The 20,633-nt window shown below is 39.9% G+C and overlaps 1 protein-coding gene across 1 annotated transcript in view; it reads left to right on the forward strand.

Moving 5' to 3' along the window:
* FKBP5 (FKBP prolyl isomerase 5) overlaps positions 1-20,633 on the forward strand; it is a 92,669-nt gene that overhangs the window by 62,910 nt on the left and 9,126 nt on the right. The window contains exons 6-10 of the mRNA XM_060231555.1: positions 9,256-9,412; positions 10,402-10,492; positions 11,296-11,379; positions 12,343-12,528; positions 19,535-19,774. Of these exons, the coding sequence (XP_060087538.1) occupies positions 9,256-9,412; positions 10,402-10,492; positions 11,296-11,379; positions 12,343-12,528; positions 19,535-19,774 (758 nt within the window). The remainder of the gene's footprint in view (positions 1-9,255; positions 9,413-10,401; positions 10,493-11,295; positions 11,380-12,342; positions 12,529-19,534; positions 19,775-20,633) is intronic.

Genomic DNA, 20,633 nt, shown 5'->3' on the forward strand with positions numbered 1-20,633 from the left:
ACTACCTATCTTAATCACTACAGTCCCTAGCTATTCTTTTCCCACCCTCCTTACGATTCTTTTATTAACAAAATTTCAGTGTCCAGTTAATACAGGTGCCTTAAGGGCCTAACAAGACTGGAAAAAATAAAATAATTCCTATAATTGGTTGTTCTAGCTTACCCTTCCTGATAATGGGTGATGGCTAGTTCAGCAGTTGCAGATTAAAATAAATAGTACAAATGTCCTGATTATTGTTCCCACAAAGGGAATTCATGACGTGACAATGTCCTTGGGAGCAGCTTCAACCATCCCGAGGATCTCAGTCCTGGTCAGCTCCTCATTTTAATCTTCAGGAACATTGATAATTTAGGTCTGGTTAGCTGTCCACCTCTCAAGACCCCACACCACCTCCAGACTCCCTTTGCTTCTTCAAACCACAGACCCACTGAATCCAATCAGTGTCCACTGACCTAGACATGCACAATCGGCATACATCCTTAGGTGTGTTCAGAACTTATAGACATTAGCTCCCCTTGACCCCAGTCCACCTCCTGAAGCCAAGCCCAACAGAAAGCTCCAGGGCTTTCTGAGGGGCTCTGAGGCCCTCTGGGCCTTCCAAGGCCTTCCAAGATGTTCCAGGCTTTTCAGGATGTTCCAAGGGCTTCAGATGCCCTCTGAGGGTTTCTGGGATGCTCCAAGACCTCCCAAGATATTCAGAGGCCTTCCAAGACACCTCCAGTATCAGCCATGATTTGCCCAGGACACTCCAGGAACTTCTGAGGTGCTCTGGGTCTTCTGAGGCCTTCTGGCTTTCCAAGGCCTTCCGAGATGTCCTGAGGCTTTTCAGGATTTTCCTGAATGTAGTTGCTACCAGTATCCAATGTTGTCAGGAGGTACAATCTTGTGGATTTGAGAGTTCCATTTCATAACTTCTTGTCAGCCACAGTGAAGTAGAAATGTGCTGATGATTTAACTTGAATAGAACAGACTCGTAAAATACCAGAAGAATAGTTAACAGTTGTATTTTGAAACTAGGCAGGTGGTTAAATCTGAGCAACCATGCTTTCAACTGATGGTGTTTCCACTGAGTTCTAGTAAAACCCAGTATTAACTGGAAGCTATTGCAATTCTTGACATAACTGCTATAATTAGAATGGGAAAAAATATGCATCCAGCAGTACTAAAGTCTCTGGGCTATATTCTTGTAGACAGTATTATTAACTTGAGCATTAGGGCATAATTCATATATCTGCTTCCTAAAATTCAGGCTGTAGTTGAATATTTGCATTCCACATAGTGTTACAGCCCCTCTGCTGTTTTAATCAAGCTACAAATTGCTGTCAGTGCACAGAGTTCATGTGCCAGCCACATTCAGAACACAGTGTTCTGTGCTCTTCAAAACAAAATTGCTTGAGGCAGTAAGAGAACAATAAGTCAGCTCAGCAGTTGAAATTATGTTCCCTAGATTGGCTGTGGTTTCTTACTGTATAATCAAAGTGTAACTTTATCCAGCATTTTTTATGTAGCATTTAAGTACAGTTTGATAATCAAAAGTGTGAAAGTTTTTTCTTGTTGAAAAACTCTTTCTTATTCATGGCTAATACTGCAGAAAATATGGTTGTCTTCAAGGTGCTACTGGGTGCAGATGTTGTTCTAGTACTGCATACTAAAATGGCAACATGGCAACCCCCCCCAAAAAAACACTACCTTAAGAAAAAAGAATTCAGCAAGTGATAATAGGTTCCTACAAAAGACTGCCTTTTGTAGTGGCTTGATTGTAGTTTTATCTAATTATCTCCTTTGAGACAGCAATATCTTGCAGCATGATATCTATGGATCTCATCCATAGAAACAAGGCTCTGGATTTTTTTTTTTATTTATATCCCGCCCTCCCCGCCGAAATAGGCTAGGGCGGCTCACAACATATAAAATTTACAAATTACAATATAAAAACACTATTTCAATGCAATATGTATAATTTACTAATTAAAACCATCAAAATTACAATTAAAACTGACATTTACAGTGCTATATTCTAGATGTTCTCAGTAGTTTATGAGGGCCGGATATAGTAGACTAAATCCACATTTAAGTGAAGGCCATTTGAAAAAGGGTAGTCTTGCAGGCCCTATGGAACTGATCAAGACTCCGCAGGGCCCGCACTTCATCCGGTAGTTGGTTCCACCAGTGTAGAGCTGCGATCAAAAAGGCTCTTTCTCGCGTGCTCTTCAGTTTGGCCTCCTTCGGCCCAGGGATTGTTAATCAATTTTGTGCACCTGATCTCAGTACTCTCTGGGGCACATGTGGGGATTTGTTTTATATAGGTAAATAATGGAGCATCAGCTGATTTCCTAGTTCCTTCTAAGGAAAGAAGAAGAAGAAGAACTGCAGATTTATACCCTGTCCTTCTCCCTGAATCAGAGACTCAGAGCGGCTTACAATCTCCTATATCTTCTCCCCTCACAACAGGCACCCTGTGAGGTGGGTGGGACTGAAAGGGCTCTCACAGCAGCTGCCCTTTCAAGGACAACCTCTGCCAGAGCTATGGCTGACCCAAGGCCATTCCAGCAGGTGCAAGTAGAGGAGTGGGGAATCAAACCCGGTTCTCCCAGATAAGAGTCCGCACACTTAACCACTACACCAAACTGGTGTATACTACATCAATCTGGCTACACCAAATTGATATAGTTGTGTCTGGCCTATATCACTTGGGACCCCTGAGTTCATGGGTTCAAGTGATTGAATGTTCCTCTGTACAAGGTCCTTGCATGTAGAAACCTCTCACTGGCATTCTGGTTTTCTGAGAGATTTCTATGTGCAGGGAGTACTTCATTTTAACACATCTTGATGTTCTAGTAGTCTCCTTTTGTATACACACCAAACAATGTATGAAACCACTACTGTCTGCCAATGGAGAATGCGTAAATATTCCAATCATGTCACCAGCACTGGTCACATGTTTTTTTCCTAAATCTATTGGCATCCTCCCCTTTAGTGGAATATTGATCAGGTAACAAAGGCTCTAGTGATGAATGGGTTTTGGTTTTTTGGGGGGGCTACCAATTCAGGCTATCTTGAGTAAGTCATAAGAATATAAGAGAAGCCATGTTGGATCAGACCAATGGCCCATCCAGTCCAACACTCTGTGTCACACAGTGGCCAAGAAAACAGGCGCCATCAGGAGGTCCACCAGTGGGGCCAGGACAATAGAAGCCCTCCCACTGTTTCCCCCTCAAGCACCAAGAATACAGAGCATCACTGCCTCAGACAGAGAGTTCCATCAATATGCTGTGGCTAATAGCCACTGATGGACCACTGTTCCATATGTTTATCCAATCCTCTCTTGAAGCTGTCTATACTGGCAGCCGTCACCACCACCTGTACAGAGTAAACAATGACAACACAGTACAATCAGAAGTCTAAAAAACAACTGTGTCAGAAATACATAACACATAACAAATTTACAAAAATCTATATTATATTGTGCAAAAGCATCCAAAATTCATCCCAAAGATATAAATCACATAGAGAGCATAAAGTCCCAAACAAAAACACAGTTTCCAAGGATGACTCCAGAAAATTCCAAAAAGTCTATAAGGAGTACTACTACTCAGAAGTAAATTCCAAATGAAGGCCTTCCACTGATGTCAGCTTCCGAAGGAGAAAATCTTGCCTTGACGCAATCACCGGCTTAAATCGCATTCCGCTGCATTTGCAGCTTCTTCACAAGCCAACTGCATAATGACCAAATGTGACAGCAAAAATACAATTAACAATATAATCCAAATTAAATATAAAAGTAGAACACATAATACAACCTGACAATGTCCTCAGAACGGCTTCTCTCAAACGCCCATATTATATATTTCAATTGATTATATATTTCAGTTGTGGTCACTGCCACCTCCTGTGGCAGTGAATTCCATGTATTAATCACCCTTTGGGTGAAGAAGTACTTTTATCAATTCTAACCCAACTGCTCAGCAATTTCATTGAATGTCCACGAGGTCTTGTATTGTGAGAAAGAGAGAAAAGTACTTCTTTCTCTCCCTTCTCTATCCCATACATAATCTGGTAAACCTCTAGCATGTCGTTTTTGTTGATATGTGGGTTACTGGTTCCTACTTCTAGTTCGGTCTGGGGAATTGTGGAAGCCATCCCATGGAAGTATATAGAGATGTGAAATTTGTGGCAATTTTGAAACCATAGGGGAAATTTTTTGGGGGGGGATGTCCTTTGATTTCTTATCTTCAATACAGGGTTGAAAGAAAAGTGAGAACATTTCCTGTGGATATGTGTAATAATAATAATAATAATAATAATAAATTTTATTTATATCCCACCCTCCCCACCGAAGCGGGCTCAAGGTGGCTAACTACATATTCATATAATTATACAAAGGTTTAAAATCACATTAGTCTTAAAAACATTCCAATTTAAAACAAATACAAATAGATTTTAGGTGCTAATTCTGTTCATAAAAATAATGGTGATAGAAGTCACCTAACATCAGTCACTCAGCCAGCAAAGGCCATCCTGAAAAGGGTGGTCTTACAGGCCCTGCGGAACTGGTCAAGGTCCAGTTTGCTATCTACAATTTATAGGGATGTTGCTCTTAATTCAGAGATTCCCCCCCCTGCTGTGTAAAGGATTGTTTTTTCCAATTATTAGGAACAAATGGTTCTGAAAAGATACATTTAACATTGTTAATCTCTTAGTGCCTCCAGCATAGGCAGTGTTCCAAGTACAATTTGGGTGCTCTGCACTTCAATGGTGATCAAGAGGAGCATAACTCTTCCTCTTTTCTGAAGTAACTCCAGACATTCTAAAATGCAAAACCAGATAAAACATCCCTGATCATATTCCAAGTACATTCAGTGGTAAATTGCAGCTGGGGGGCATTATAGTTCCAACACGAGTGATGAGAAATGGGTTTAAGCCTCCCCAGTAGCTACATTCATTAACCAGGAATGGTTTCAACCAGCCCTTATCGATAACTCTTAAAAACAGTGGTCTTCAGAAAACTCATCTAGACTGATAGATATCACAAATAAAGGAGAACTAACGCCCAAACAAACTTTAGAACAGAAAGGGAATTTAAAAATACATTGGTTTCAACTTTTCCAATTATAACATTTAATTTCTAACCCAACTATTCAACAAAGACTAAAAACTAGCTTACTCCCATATGAGAACTTAATTCATAAACCTCATTTGGCCAACCAAAAAGCAATTTCAATTATATATAAGATGTTAGTAACACTTTATATACCTAACTTGACCATATATATTAAACATTGGCAGAAAGATTTAAATAGTTATCACATCAGAACAATGGCAAACTACCTGGAAGTCTCATACATTTAAAGCTCCAAATATCAAAATCAGAACTCAGATATTTAAAACTCTTACCAGGTGGTATTTTGCCCCAATAAACTTTTTCACTTGCAAGGCACTGCTTCTAGACTCTGCTGGAAAGGATGTAACTCAATAGGAACTCAGTATCACTGTTGGTGGCAGTGTCTAATGGTTTTTTCATTTTGGAAACTAGTTCAAAACATGTTTTTCCAAATATTACATATCCATATTCCTTTAAAACTTGAATCTTTAGTCTTAAATATTTGGACTTATAGAATTCCTCATTTCTATAACTGAATTATTAGAAAATCTCTGTGCAGCAGCAAGATTAGAAACAGCTTCTAAATGGAAAACCATATTACCTTTATCTATTTTTAATTGGCATAACGAAGTTCAGGAAATGTTTGTACTTGATAAAATTACGGATTCTCTTAAACAACAAAATTCAGACATATGAATCTACTTTCTTAAGGGTTTGGCTTCCTTATTTGGAATATCTTGCTTCTCATAAACAATATAATTCCCAACTGGAAACAATTATATTAAGGTATAGTTTTGGAATGCTAGAATTCCATGCATTTGAATAGTGAGACATATCTTAAAAGATAGGTGTGTGTGTGTGTGTGTATATATCAGAAAATTATTGTTTAAATTTTCAGTTATTCTTTAATTTTTGATATAGTTTTTATTTTAGAGGAAAAGTTGTACCAGAATTCCATCCTATATGTGCAAATTGTATGCATATTTTAATGCTTGTTTGCGGTGTATTGCTATGGGACAAATAAAAATACGTTTTAAGAAAGAAATGAGTTTAAGCCTTCCCAGCTTGCATAGTTTGGCAAACAAAATCAGTCCTCCTGGGACAGGTAAGGATTGCCACTGTCATTACTTCTTCTTCTTTTACAGCTAATTGCACCTGGCGGGGGATGTTTCATAGTAGATAAAGATATGCAGGATGGGAAGAGTTAAGGCTCTTCTATTACCATGCCATATCACTGATCTAAACTGAGAACATCCTTCCAAATTGCTCCTCTTCTCCATTTTATATAAATAAATTCTATAATTTTGTATAAAACAATGGAAAGATACTCATCACAGATATTTCAAAATATTAAATGATGTGTCTTTCTGCCATATTAACATTTTAAATCTTTTAGATCTTTAGGAGAAGGTAGGTATACATATTTTAATAAGTTAAGAAATTCCTCTAGTTTGGCCTTTGCAAACAGTATCTTACCAGCGCACGTTGTTTTATATGAGAAATACCTTAGCCCCCTTTACTTCATATAACTTTATGAGCCAGATATTTGGAGCTTGTTCAAAGTTTATTTAGAATTAAATGTACTTACAATCTTTAAACCATACTCATTGACTTAACAGCTCTGTTGTGTATTGAGGCATTTGGTAACTCTAGAGGGGGAAAACAGGGAGCTAAACCTGTGATTTGTAAAGTCCTTAGTTCAAATATGATTTCAGTCATGGATTCACTAGGTAGCCTATGCAAACAACCTGTTATCTGTTGCATAAGGGTCATTTATTTTGTATCTGGATAAGCATAGTTTCAGAGGCTAACTGTGTTGTTCTGCAATAGAATAGCTAGATATGAGTTCAGTAGTACCTCAGAGACCAACAAGAATTTTGGGGTATAAGCTCCCTTCATTAGCTTTGACTCTCAAAAGCTTATGCCCTCAAATTTTTGTGATCTAAGTTTCTACTGGACTCATATCTAGCTGTGTTAATGTAGGTTATTATATGAGCAAATGAACTCAGCATGAAAATTCACAGAGAGAAGTGCTGTGGAGGAATGTGCTAGTCCATGGCCTGTGTGCAGAAAAGAGAATTGTAGCCTTCTAAGAGAATTTTACCCTCAGTGAGGAGTTTAGCAATAACTCTGAGGAAGAGAATTCCAGTGGGACAGCTCTGAGTGAGAGGAGTATATCCAGAAAAATACATTTCTATTGACGGTCCCTTGTTAAATCATACAATATATATATTTTTGAGGGAGAAAAGCAGGTTTATATTAGAACCAGCCTTCACTAAGAAACCAGAGTATTTGGTTAACAGCTAGTATTAGATAACATTCTGGGTGGGTGGGAGTCTTGTTAAGTCTCTGAAAATATAAGACACCTTCTAGGTTGCCCATCTATCTGCGGTTATATTTTTGGATATCAGGCTCAGTGCTAGGGGTTCTGCCACCCCAGGCAGAAACCTGCTCCCCAATATGCACGATGATGTCAAAAGTGATGGCATCGATTGGCCCACCCCTTGCCTAGCCCTCTGCCTCTTCAGAGGGAGTTGGCTGGGCAGCAGCCGCCGTGTGCTTTTCCTGCGTTCCGAATCGGAATGCAGGAAGAAGCGTGCAGACAGCCATTGCCCAGCCAGCTCCTTCTGAAGGGTGGGAGAGGGCTGGCTGAGGGGCAGGCCCAGCATTCTCACTTGGCCCGCCCCTCACCCAGCCATCTGCCACTTCAGAGGGAGCTGCCTGGGCTGTGGCGCCCGTTCCAAATACAGGAAGAAGCATGCAGGTGGCTGCTGCCCAGCCAGCTCCCTCGGAAGCGAGCTCCCTCGTGTGAGTGGAGATGGGGAGGGGGCGCCTGCCCCTGTGGCGAGGAGGCACCCCAGGTGGCTGCCTACCTTGCCAACTCCCACACACTGGTCCTGAGTGGAATGTATTTGGCTTTACTGCTCTAGTGAATGCCAGAAAAGAATGGGAACATTGCAGTAATGAGTGTTAAATTAAAAGTTATCCCATAAACCCCCCGTGTGTCCAGATCCAGTTAAATTGTTTTAAAGTAGAGAACTATTCTACCTGGTGTTTTATCTGCCCCTTGGACTAGTGGGATATGAGTAATCATTGTCATATTTTAATGGTACTTGCTGCATGCATTCTCTCATTTAAGCTGTAGGCAATTGCTAAATCAGAATTGTCATGTAATTCTGTTAACCATCTATCGAATACCAAACTGGACCATAAAGAATGGATCCACAAAACAGAGCTAGGGGCAGATACAGCAGATTTTTCTGCAAATCTGCAGGAAGTTCCAGGATTGCAGTGAAATTGTTGGAAGCCGCCCTGAGCCATTCGTGGGAAGGGCGGGATATAAATCTCAAATAAATAAATAAATAAATAAATCTGAAAAAATTACAGCATAAGATTAAAGCCCCCCAAAGTAATAGAAACAATACATATGTCTTTAAGAAAAAAGTGCCCAGTGAGGTCACCATTTTGGAGGTTGCTAAGCAACCACAACAGTAATAGTTTCTGTAAAGCAAAGCCATGGGTGGAGCAGTGGTGGACTTGAAGGGAAAGGGTTCCTCTCCCCCTTCTGTAACAACCACAAATGAAAGAAGACTCACCCAGGACTAGGGATGGTGATGACCAATGGAGACTCACTGTCCCCTAAACTGGGTCTAGTCTGGTGGTGGGCACCATAAAACTGTGCCCAGCCTCACAGAAATAATGCACAACTTGACCCAGACTAGCAGTAGGGTTACCAATCTCCATGTCAGATCCAGAGTTCTCCCAGAATTACAATCAGTCTCCAGACTGTAGAAATCAGTACCCCAGGAACTGGCAGCTTCAGAGAGTGGAATGTATGTTATCACATCCAAGATAAGCTCCCTTAGTTTGGTGGCAGAATCTACAGGTCAGACTCATGAATCCTGTCATGTCTGGTTTGGCCCAGAGAGGAAGCACAACCAGTGACAGAGCGAAAAACATTGTCCATATGCTGTCAACTCACCAATAGGGTTGTGACCTTATATGTTTTTATGTGTTCTAGGGTTCATGCACCATGCCAGTTCAGATGCCTAAGAATGCTCACAAAATTGAATTTTGTTCATGTACTCTTTTAATGCATGTCAAAATATCTGATTGGTGCTTCATGGTATATAATTTTTCTCATTTCCTTGCAGTCCATTTGAAAGGATTCTGTAGTGGTAGAATGTTTGATTGCAGAGATGTAGCATTTACTGTTGGAGAAGGAGAAGACCATGACATTCCCATTGGAATTGACAAAGCTCTGGAAAAGATGCAAAGGGGAGAATACTGTATCCTGCATATTGGAGTACCGTAAGTTACATCTGTAGACAAACGGATTTTTCTCCTATCGTATCCTGTTGAAAATGTGGGTTGTTGGTTTTTTTGGTACACCTTCTTTGTAAATCTGTTTCAAATGAAGGAATTTATTACGGAAAAGGAAGCTCATGATGCATCTGAGTTGTCTTGTTTTCAGTCTTAACACAGATCTCACAAAAGTAGTGTCAAATAATTGTGCTTTAGAGTTGGGAGTTTCACATCAATTTTGTTTCCTTTTTCCTTATCGAAAACATAATTGACTGTGTCATGTGTAATGGATAAAGAAGGGAATGAGTTTAGGCACCATTTCAAACATAACTGAAATTAATGCTTTTAAACAGGGACATTTTTGTAGAAAAAGCCCAGCAGGAACTCATCTGCATATTAGGCCATACCCCCTGATGTCACCATTGTTTCACACAGAGCTTTTTTGTAGAGAAAGCCCAGCAGGGATTCATTTGCATATTAGACCACACCCCCTGATATCACCATTGTTTCACACAGGGCTTTTTTTGTAGAGAAAGCCCAGCAGGAACTCATTTGCATATTAGACACACTCCCTGACACCAAGCCACCTGGAACTGCGTTCTTGTGCGTTCCTGTGCAAAAACTCTGCTTTTAAAGACTTTTGGCATGTAGTGGTGAGTGTGATTGTTGGAGGTCCCCAAAGGTTTGCAAAAAACCCATTAATGAAAAATAAGCATGTTATACTGATTAGGGTATAAGTGTTAAAGAAAATGTAAAGTGTATGATCATATCCAATCTGAACACAAAGTGAATAATCCTGAGCACAGTATAGTGTGTAGAATGTGTGTGTTGCCACAGATGAGTTAGTTGGCTGATGGTTTCCTGGGTAACATCTGTTGTCTCCAGAGCCTGGTGTGTATCTAGGCTCTCCAAACAAGTGTAAATATTCAAAATGTGAATGAAGTGTCTCATCCACTGTCATTTTTGTTGAGCTCTATATTCATACTTTATTTCAGATATGGATTTGGTGAAGCAGGAAAACATAAATTTGGCATAGAGCCAAATACTGAACTTGTATATGAAGTTACACTGAAAAGCTTTGAAAAGGTGAAAATGGAATTTCTTTTAATAGTAAACAGACATGCACGTATTGGGCACTCACCCAAAGGATCATTTCTATAAAGAAAACATGGGAGGGGGGCACTCTGGCATGTTTGTTACAGAGTTTGGTTAAAAAGATATATCAACTAAGATCACAGTGTTCTTATGTGTTAGTTTGTTTTATTGTTTTGGGTGGAGTCCAAGACTTGTTCCTAGTGTTGTTCCCTTTCTATTTTTTTTCCTGGGCTGCAGACAAAAAAGTTCATGTCCTGCCAAATACTACTGAAAGGAGGGCAGGGCAGAATTGCTGAACAAGCTGTGCCCTCTTTGGGGTGCTGGAGAATGTGCCTATGTCTGTGCACTACAGTGAAGGAACAAGATGTACATAAGTTGGAACAGTGGTGCCAGTCTCTATCTTGGGGAATGTTTGTAGGAGGAACACTTTACTGATTGGTTTCTACTCCACCCTTTCTAACCTCAAAGAGATTTGCAGAGGTTTCTCGCCCTTTCTTGAATGTGTCTCACTCTATTAGTCCTCTAAGGACTGAATTCTCAAGGAAGTTTTAAGCAGAGCTGTAACAAATTTGGGAAGGGAGGCAGAATATCAAGCTTAATTTCAGTTCTTTGGGTCCTGAGCTACAGTGTTTTATGCTATATTCTGCCTTTGCTTAATCTGTAGAACCAGATAAAATTTAACAGATTATGTGCAATAATGCTTCTTCTTGCTTCCCATTGTAGTAAAGGTTGTTATTTTCTTTTTCTGTATTCTCATTAAAAATTTTTAATTATTCCTAAATGTTTTCCTGAAGGCCAAAGAATCTTGGGAGATGGACACCAAAGAGAAACTTGAGCAGGCTGCCATTGTCAAAGAGAAAGGAACTGTGTACTTCAAGGTCTGTGAGCATATATCTAGAAACATCAGCAAAATATGACTTTTAATGAGTGCAATTTGTGTTAATTGCTAGAATTGACCTTTTTCAGAGCCATAATGCATAAGATATTTATGATTGTGTGGGTTCTCTATTGTTGCTGCAACAGCTGAGATAGTACAGTGGCAGGGAAAGTAGCAACCATGAGGGAATGAGGCAGGAAAAATAGCATTGTTGTAAATGCGACCAGGAATCCCCAGACTTTCTTGTTCACATGCATGCCATCCTAGTTTTGCCATGATCTTTCCCAAAACAATGAAACAAAGCAGGTTTGGAAAAGATCACAGGAAAGATGGAGGAAACCCACCAGGTACCTGGAAATAGTGCAAAGTTCTGGGAAAGTGTTGGGAAGGACATCATACCATACCAAACCTTTAATGGCATAACAGTTGCAAATGAGTATTCAAACTGAGGCAAACAACCAATATGTAAGTGACCTAAGAGCTTCACAGCAGTCTCAATACTACCTCTCTTCTGCCTTGTCTTCCCTTTTAATGTGGGCTTCCATTCTTGAAATTATCTGTAAACTGGGGAGAGGTTAGGTAAAGAAAGATATGAAGTACTGTTAGGATTGATTTGGAGGGGTTTTGAATGGCTTTTACCACACAAGTGGTGCTATGACACAGTGAGGCAATATCAGGTTATTTGCCACTCCATACATAATAATAATAATAATAATTTTATTTATACCCCGCCCCTCCCACTGAAGCAGGCTCAGGCTACATCTTTTATCTTCTTCTGAGTGTAGACTCTATGAAGCTGTATAAACTTGTGTATCCCATTAATGTTGCAGCCCAGCCTCTCTGAAAATCCTCTTCCTCCATCTTCTGATGTCGTTGATAAAATTGTAGCCTATGTTTCAGATGCAAATGTACTTCATTTTGCAAAATATCTTTAATAGATGTGACCTTCTTTACCCCCTATTAGGAAGGCAAGTACCCTCAAGCAGTGATTCAGTATGGGAAGATTGTATCCTGGCTAGAAATGGAATATGGCTTATCAGAAAGGGAATCAAAAACTTCAGAGTCCTTATTGCTGGCAGCCTTCCTCAACCTTGCCATGTGCTACTTGAAGTTACGGGACTATGCTAAGGCTATTGAGTATTGCAATAAGGTAAATGGGTGCATCTGGGCGCATCTGGGTGGGCTGCTGGTAGTTCAGTCTTAATCTGAGTCCCCCTTCCCTTCTTTTTCTTAAGGTCAGAGTTGTTCTACCTATTAGAGACATACCCTGCTAGTTTTCTTTTAAAATAATTTTATTAATTTTTCAAACAAAAAGAAGAAAAGCAACCACCACTCAAGACAAACATATAAAAAAGCCCCCTTCTAATTTACAAACATACAGTGCAATCCTAAAAGCACTTTCCTGGGTATGAGTCCTATTGAATAGACCTTAGTAGAATTCAGAGTAGACCTTCTTAGGATTGCTCTCAAAGAAACTAAATTACAAAAAAAGAGCATGTAAAATATAAAAATAGACAATGTTGAATCAAATTATTGACAGAGGGCTTAATATTTAACACAATTTTCATTTTATCTTACAAGATATAGCTAAGCGAGGAAGTCGCTTAGTGCAATGTTAAAATATATCTTTGTATACTTTATGCTTTATTCCTTTTCTGTAATTTAAGGAAGGGCTTGGATAGATGTTGATTACATTTCTGATTCATATATGAAATAAAATCATGTCATGGTTCATAAAAATCTGACATTTAATTTTCCTTTTGACTACTCTAAATTAATATGTTAATTTTTCTGCCATAGCTATTTGCCATAACTTGGAATACCAATATGTAATGTTAAAAATACAGCCGTCAACATAAACACTAGTAATCCCGTGGATGCAGACCTTGAATTCAGCAGGAGCTCACAGAAGCACAGCTCCTGAACCTTTCTGATGCACCCCCTCCTCCCCACCTACCTTGTCCATTGAATAGTAGGTGAAGCTGCATAACATCCCTGGATTAGGAGAGCAGCCAGCCAGCCAACCACCAACAGCTTTGCCACACCCCCAGCTGCCCTCATTAACCCCTGGAGAAGCCCACACCACCTTTTCTCCACTTATGTGATTTTGGGCAGCAAGTGGCTTGCTGGTCTTTTGACTGTGGGGGGCGGGGTGGCACAGGGGAGCCCCAGGTGAGCAAGGCCTGCTTGGGCTGGTTGAATATCTAGCCAGCCCAAGCAGGCCTCGCTCACCCAGGGCTCTCTTCTTGCGTCGGGTTGCTTTTGGCTGGTGGGGAGGCAGCATATGCTAATGAGCTCCACCACCTGTTTTTCTACAAAATGACCGCTGCTTGGATGTCACTTTTCCATTTGGTTCCCCCCAAATTGATAACAAAATCAGTGCTGATATGGCATACGTGATTTGATGCATAATATTTTCCATTACTGTAAATACTTCTTCCAAAACTGTGATACTATAGAGCACAACCACTACATGTGGATGTGATTGCCTTGTTGACTGCAATTTCTTTTTTTTCTTTTTTTTTTTTAAACTTTTAAATGTTTATTCAAGAAAAAAACAATACAAACGAAAACCAAAGACACTACCAACAATTTACATTACAAGAAAGAAGAAAGGAAAAGAAAAAACATGTGTCCCACCCCCACCCATCTTCCACCACCACCTGTGAAAGGAGCTTTAGGAGCATATAAGAATATTAAATCTACTGTCTCATGTAGATTTAATCTTTTGTGTTCCTTGTATTATTCTGAATAAAGATCTTTTAATTTTTTAAAAAACTTATTCTTGCAAGATATACTGGAGTAATATACCTTCGATGTAGTAGTTTCAAAGAATTCTTCCTAAGGACTAATTGATATAGTTTTCCTTGTTAGAGTCATCCATAGTTTATTCCATTTTTTTAAATCCCAGTATCATTTCCTCATATTGTTTTCCATAAATTTGTGGTATTTGTATTTATTTTAACTAAATAAGAATATGTTTTAGAAGTTATTCCTTTTGCACTTTCATATGTTGCAATAGGATCTGTTCAGATTTCATCAGCTTTCTTGTCATAGTTTGGCTTTTGAAAATTGTACTTCAGTAAGGAGAGTTCCATTTTTGTAAAAAGTCTTTCATTCTGTAAATCCCCTTTTCTTTCCACTTAACATATTTTTCTGGTTTATCTATGTAAGAAAAGTTGGCATGTAACATAAATGGAACTAATGGGGATATTTCTGGAATTAATTTGTTTTTCCATTTCTTCCAAATTTTAATGTAGTATATAAAAAGGGATTCTCAACCCATTTTGTCTCTTACTTTTTTTCTCTTCAAAGACAATTTTTTTAGTAATTCCAAATGTTTCCCATTTACTTACATACCCAATCGTGACTTATTGGAGATACCCTCCAAGTATTAAATCAATGTTCTCAACTGGTTTGCCTCATAATATTTACTTATACTGGGTTCTCCCCATCCCCCTTGATACAGTCTCTTTTGTCTCAAAGCCTTTGTAAGTTGTGGTCTTTTACCTTGATAAAGTTGGTGAGCATCTTTTGCCATTTTGGTTCAATTATTATGGGAAATACTTGAAAGAAATAATTTAATTTTATAATGCCACCATTTTTATAGCACTAATTCTGCCCATAATTGTCAAATGTATCTGGGACCATCTTTTAACATCTTTTCTTATTTGTCAGATCATTGCTGAAGTTTATTTAAATTCTTGGAAATAATTACACCCAGATATTTAAATGGTTTATGAAATATTGGGATACCTAAGTCATTTTGAATTTCATATTGTGTTTTTAATATTTATATATAACACTCCATATACATGATAGATAGCACTCCATATATAATATACATGATAGATTTAGAAATAAATATTAATGAATATTCCTATACATTCTTGCTAAAATATATGCATTTGGGAATAAGTACAAGTTTTCATAGTTACCCCAGGTGAACAGATGATGTGTGTATGTACACAAGTCACAGCCAATTTATTGCAACCCCAGCAAGGGGGCGTTGAAGGCAAGTAAGAAGCAGAGGTGTTTTGGCATGGCTTTCCTCTGCTGTCATCCTTGGTGGTCTCTCTTCCAAGTACAGACCCTGCTTAACTTGCAAGATCTGACAAGATCAGGCTATACCATGCTACTTCCCCTCCCAGACCTATTCTACATCTTTTAATTCTCTCCATGCATACATGAGGTAAAAATGATTGAATTCAATATCAGAATTCCTTATTGAATAGCCTCACTCCTGTTCTGTTTGTTGGTATGCACATTACAGGAGTAAGAACATATTTTCCTGGAATTCTGCTCTCGTCTCCAGAAAGTATATGTTCTTACACTATGAAAAGTTAAGGCTACATGACACCTTGGATAAGTTAGCATGACTTTACTGAACACACATTTGAACAGTGTGGTAAAATCCTGCCACATTCATGTTGAAAGAACTTTTGTAGTCAGAGAAGTTTGGAATGAATTTTTTCCTACAGTATTTTGTCTTGGTTAACAACAGCTATGCATATTTCTCATATTATCTGAATTCTTGGTTTTGGACAAAAATATAGAAAAACAGCATATGGATGTTGTTATATGTTTAAGAAGTGAGTGTCTGAATGCACCACAGCTGAAACAAAGTGTTAAAAATGAGAACATTTAAATTGGTGAGATGAAATATGTAAAAAGTAAAACGTGTACTTACTACCGAAACTATAAATATCTGGGGTTTGTGAGTCATACTCTAAACATTGCCTGTAAGTGCTCTTTGGGGCCTCTGTTTGGAAACTTTAAGCATAATATCCGTTTGCATTCAGTCTCTGTATCCTATTTCTTTCTGGAATATTCTGTTTGAAGCTATAGATGACTTTTCATCTATAATGTACATTTCCCATTAGTTTGAGGTGCAAAATCCATTTTATAGGGAAAATTATAACAGTTTTGAAATAAGTGTGTGATTTCTATCTTTTTATCCTCCCAACAATCTTGAGGGGTAGGTTAGGCTGAGAAATGGTGGCTACTCAGTAAAGTTTTTAGGCTTAGTTGGGTATTTGAGTATGGTTCTTGTCCTTGTCTGGCACTAACTATTGTGCAACACACATTCTCTGCTGGAATCTGTAAGAACAGAGAACATGATTCTGATGAGTAATGATAATCAAATGCCATTATGCCATGTAAATTTTGTGGTTACTCAGAAGATGTACATTGTTGTGAGGTCAGCTGTTTTTTCAATAGGAAATTATATTTAAAGATGAGGGGACTTTTACTGTTGATAGTAAATAGACAGAATGTCTAGAAATTCACCTTTGTGATTTGAATATTCACTGAGATGAATAGTCCCTGTGCATGAACTGAATACACTTCCACATGTGCACACCATGAAGTGATGCTGCTTTTCCCAGACATGTCACTACAGTCTTCTGTACTATGTGCTGTTTTAAAGTGTCTGCTAGCCCTCTGCAGTGGCTTTGGTGGGTGGAAAGGAAAGGAAAGGTCCCCTATGTAAGCACCAGTCATTTCCAACTCTGGGGTGACGTTGCTTTCACAACGTTTTCACAGCAGACTTTTTACGGGGTGGTTTGCCATTGTCTTCCCCAGTCATCTACACTTCCCCCCCCCCCCAGCAAGCTGGGTACTCATTTTACTGACCTTGGAAGGATAGAAGGCTGAGTCAACCTTGAGCCAGCTACCTGAAAACCCAGCTTCCACCAAGGATCGAACTCAGGTTGTGAGCAGAGGTTAGGACTGCAGTACTGCAGCTTTAACACTGCGCCATGGGGCTACAACTGTGGGGAGAAGGGAATCAGCATTGCCTTCCTTCCCAGTATATGCATGGAATTACTTTGCATTTTCTGTGCTTTAGTTACAGCTTATTGTATGAAGTATCCATTTTACTTCAAGATGCATGTATTTTACTGATTGTATTTTTAATTGGGTTTTGGATATGCAGTTCTGTAGCATATATATATCACCAGTTATATACTTAAAAGCTGTCACATAGATTTCTTTTTGTTGTTACACACTTGCTCATATTTTCAGTTTTTTCTTTGGAGCTAGTTATTTGGAAATGATGTGCCTTTTATTTTCCTCAAATGAAAGTTGGAAACTTCAGGATACTCTGTGAACTCTTTTGCTTTCTGTTATACAGCTGTAACCAAAATTTCATAATTTTTTATGGTTCGTTTGTTGCCTTTGAACATATAAACATATGAAGCTGCCTTATACTGAATCAGACCCTTGGTCCATCAAAGTCAGTATTGTCTACTCAGACTGGCAGCGGTTCTCCAGGGTCTCAAGCTGAGGTTTTTCACACCTATTTCTCAAGACTGATGGCTTAAAGTGGAACCAGTCTTTCCTGTCAATCCCATAGACATCTATACAAATAATGAACTTGTGCCTTGTATGGAATTGACAGGAAGGACTGGTTCCACTTTAAGCCATCAGCCTTGAGAAAGGCAATGAAACGTATCATACCAGTTTTATGTGGACTGACTTTGTATGAACAGACTTTTCTTCTTACACATCAATGCTATATTGGTGGACTGACTTTTGAAATATTTGTTTGATGTGAGGATTTTGAAAAAACACTTTGTGGAACCCTTAATAAATGCCTGTGTGAGGTAGTTTTGTAGGAGTCACTCTGTGGACTCCCTTGTATGTTTATCGTGCCTGTGAGCACTTTCTGATTTATGAGTCCTTTCTGCAGAGGCCTGTGAATGTACTGTTGAATCCCTGATTTATTAGATACCTTGTAACCGTTTGTGACAAGTCTTTAGGTAAAGTAATAAGCAGTATTTATCAGCGTTTTCTTTTTTGGAGTTCTACTTCAACGCAGGGAGTTCCCCCCCCCCCCAACGTGTTTCCCTGGCAAATTAGTAGAAACTGTAATTAAAGATAGAATTATTAGGCACACAGAAGAACAAAGCCTGCCGAGGGAAAATCAGCATGGCTTCTGCAAGGGGAAGTCCTGCCTCACCAACCTTTTGGAGTTCCTTGAGAAAGTGAAAAAGCATATAGGCAGTGGTAACCTGGTAAAAATTTATATACGTGGACTTTCAAAAGGCTTTTGACAAGGTACCTCATCAAAGACTGGAGTAAATTTAGCAGCCTTGGAATAAGTGTCCAGATTCTTTTATGGATTAAAAATGGGTTAAATGACAGGAAGCAACGAATAGGAATAAATGGATTTCTCACAATGGAGGGAAGTAAGCAGTGGGGTCCCACAAGGTTCAATTAATTTATTCAAAAATGATCTGGAACTAGTGGTGAGCAGTATAGTGACCAAGTTTGCAGATGTCACAAAATTATTCAGGATGGTGAAAACCAAGGTTGACTATAAAGAGAGCTCCAAGAGGATTTCCACAAATTGGGTGAGTGGGTGACAATGTGGCAAATGAAGTTCAGTGTTGGCAAGTGTAAGGTGATGGACACTGAGACAAAAAAAAAAATCACAACTTAAGGTTTAGGCTACTGGGTCTGACCTTGCTGGGACTGAGAAAGAAAAAGACATTGGGGCCATAGTGGATAGCTCAATGAAAGTGTCAACCCAGCATGCTGCAGCAGTGAAAATGGCAAACTCTGTGTTAGAGTTAATTAGGAAAGGGATTGGACATAAAACAGCTGATGTTATAATGTCCCTATATAAATCTATGGTACAGCCTCATTTGGAATCCTGTGTACAGTTCTGGTCACCATATCTCAAAAAAGAACATTGCAGAGCTGGAGAATGTACAGAAGAGGGCAACCAGGATAGTTAAAGGGCTGGAGCACCTTCCCTATGAGGAAAGGCTGAAGAAGCTGGGAGTTTTCAGTTTAGAAAAGGGATAACCAAGGGAGGGACATGATGTAGGTTTATGTAACGCATAGGGTGGAGAGAGGTGACAGAGACATTTTTCTTCCTCTCCCAAAATACTAGAACTTGACAGCTTTGAAGGGGGATTAGATGGATTCATGGAGGATAAGCCTATCAGTGACTACTAGCCATAGTTACTGATAGAAATCTCCACATTCAGAGGCACTAAGCCAGGAGACAACATTAGAGGAAGGTCTCAGCCTCTATGCTCTGTTGTTGGCCCTCCAGAGGTTGGCCACTGTGTGATGAACTAGATGGAGTACTGATTTGATTCAGCAGGGTTCTTCTTATGTTCTCTTATGTTCTTATCTCTTTACAGGCATTGGCATTGGACCAGGCCAATGAAAAGGGCTTATACAGAAGAGGTGAAGCACGACTACTAATGAATGAATTTGAATTGGCACGATGTGACTTTCAAAAAGTTCTAGATGTGAATCCGCAAAACAAGGCTGCGAAGTCACAGATCACAGTGTGTCAAAAGAAGATGAAGGAACACAATGATCGTGATCGAAAGATATATGCCAACATGTTCAAGAAATTTGCAGAGAGAGATGCAAAGGTTTGCACCATGCCAGTAAAACTTTCTTCCATCTACTGACAACCTCTAGCTATACTAAATTGCTGGAATTGTATTGTAAAATTGGAGAGCTTTCTTAGTATTTCGGGAGATAATATTCTGTTGATCAGGGGCCCCCAACCCCCAGGCTGTGGCCCACTACCGGGCCATGGCCTTTTAGCAACCGGGCTGCCACTCCTTGTCCTCCACCCCCCCCCCCACTTGCCCATCGCAGTGCTGCTTTGCTCCCTCCCCCGCGCACAATGAGGCACCATAGGCCACCCCCTCCCCTCCCTTCCCTTTCCTTCCCCAGTGCCGCATTCCACTCCTCGAGCAGAGGAGCGAGGAGGCTTGGAGTCAGCCCTACCAACTTCGGCAGGAACTGGGCTGATTTTAAATCATTTGAAGAGGAGGCTGGAGCCACCCACCCCCCGCCACGCGATCAGAGGGGTTCTGTGACCAGGCTTGGGCAGCTGAACTGATTCTAAGCTGTTTCAATAGCATGCTGAAGGAGGCTTCTCCCCCCCTCACTTCCAGGAGTGAGGGAGGGGGTGCAACTCCTCCTCCAGCCTTCTCTTCAAATGACTTACAATCAGCCCGGTTCCTGCCGAAGTGGGTAGGACTGACTCCTCCAAGCCTCCTCACTCCCCTGCTCGTGTGGGTGGGGGAGGGGGGACAAAACACAGTGCGGCACTGGGGAAGGGAGAGGAGGGACTAGGCTAGGGTTGCCAATCCTCAGTTGGGGGCAGGGGATCCCCCGGATTGGAATCCCTCCCCTGCTTCAGGGTCATCAGAAAGTGGGGTGGGGAGGATGTCTGCTGGGAACTCTATTATTCCCTATGGAGACTTATTCCCATAGGAG

This window comes from Heteronotia binoei, chromosome 2 (genome assembly GCF_032191835.1).
Source record: "Heteronotia binoei isolate CCM8104 ecotype False Entrance Well chromosome 2, APGP_CSIRO_Hbin_v1, whole genome shotgun sequence".
Lineage (NCBI taxonomy): Eukaryota > Metazoa > Chordata > Lepidosauria > Squamata > Gekkonidae > Heteronotia > Heteronotia binoei.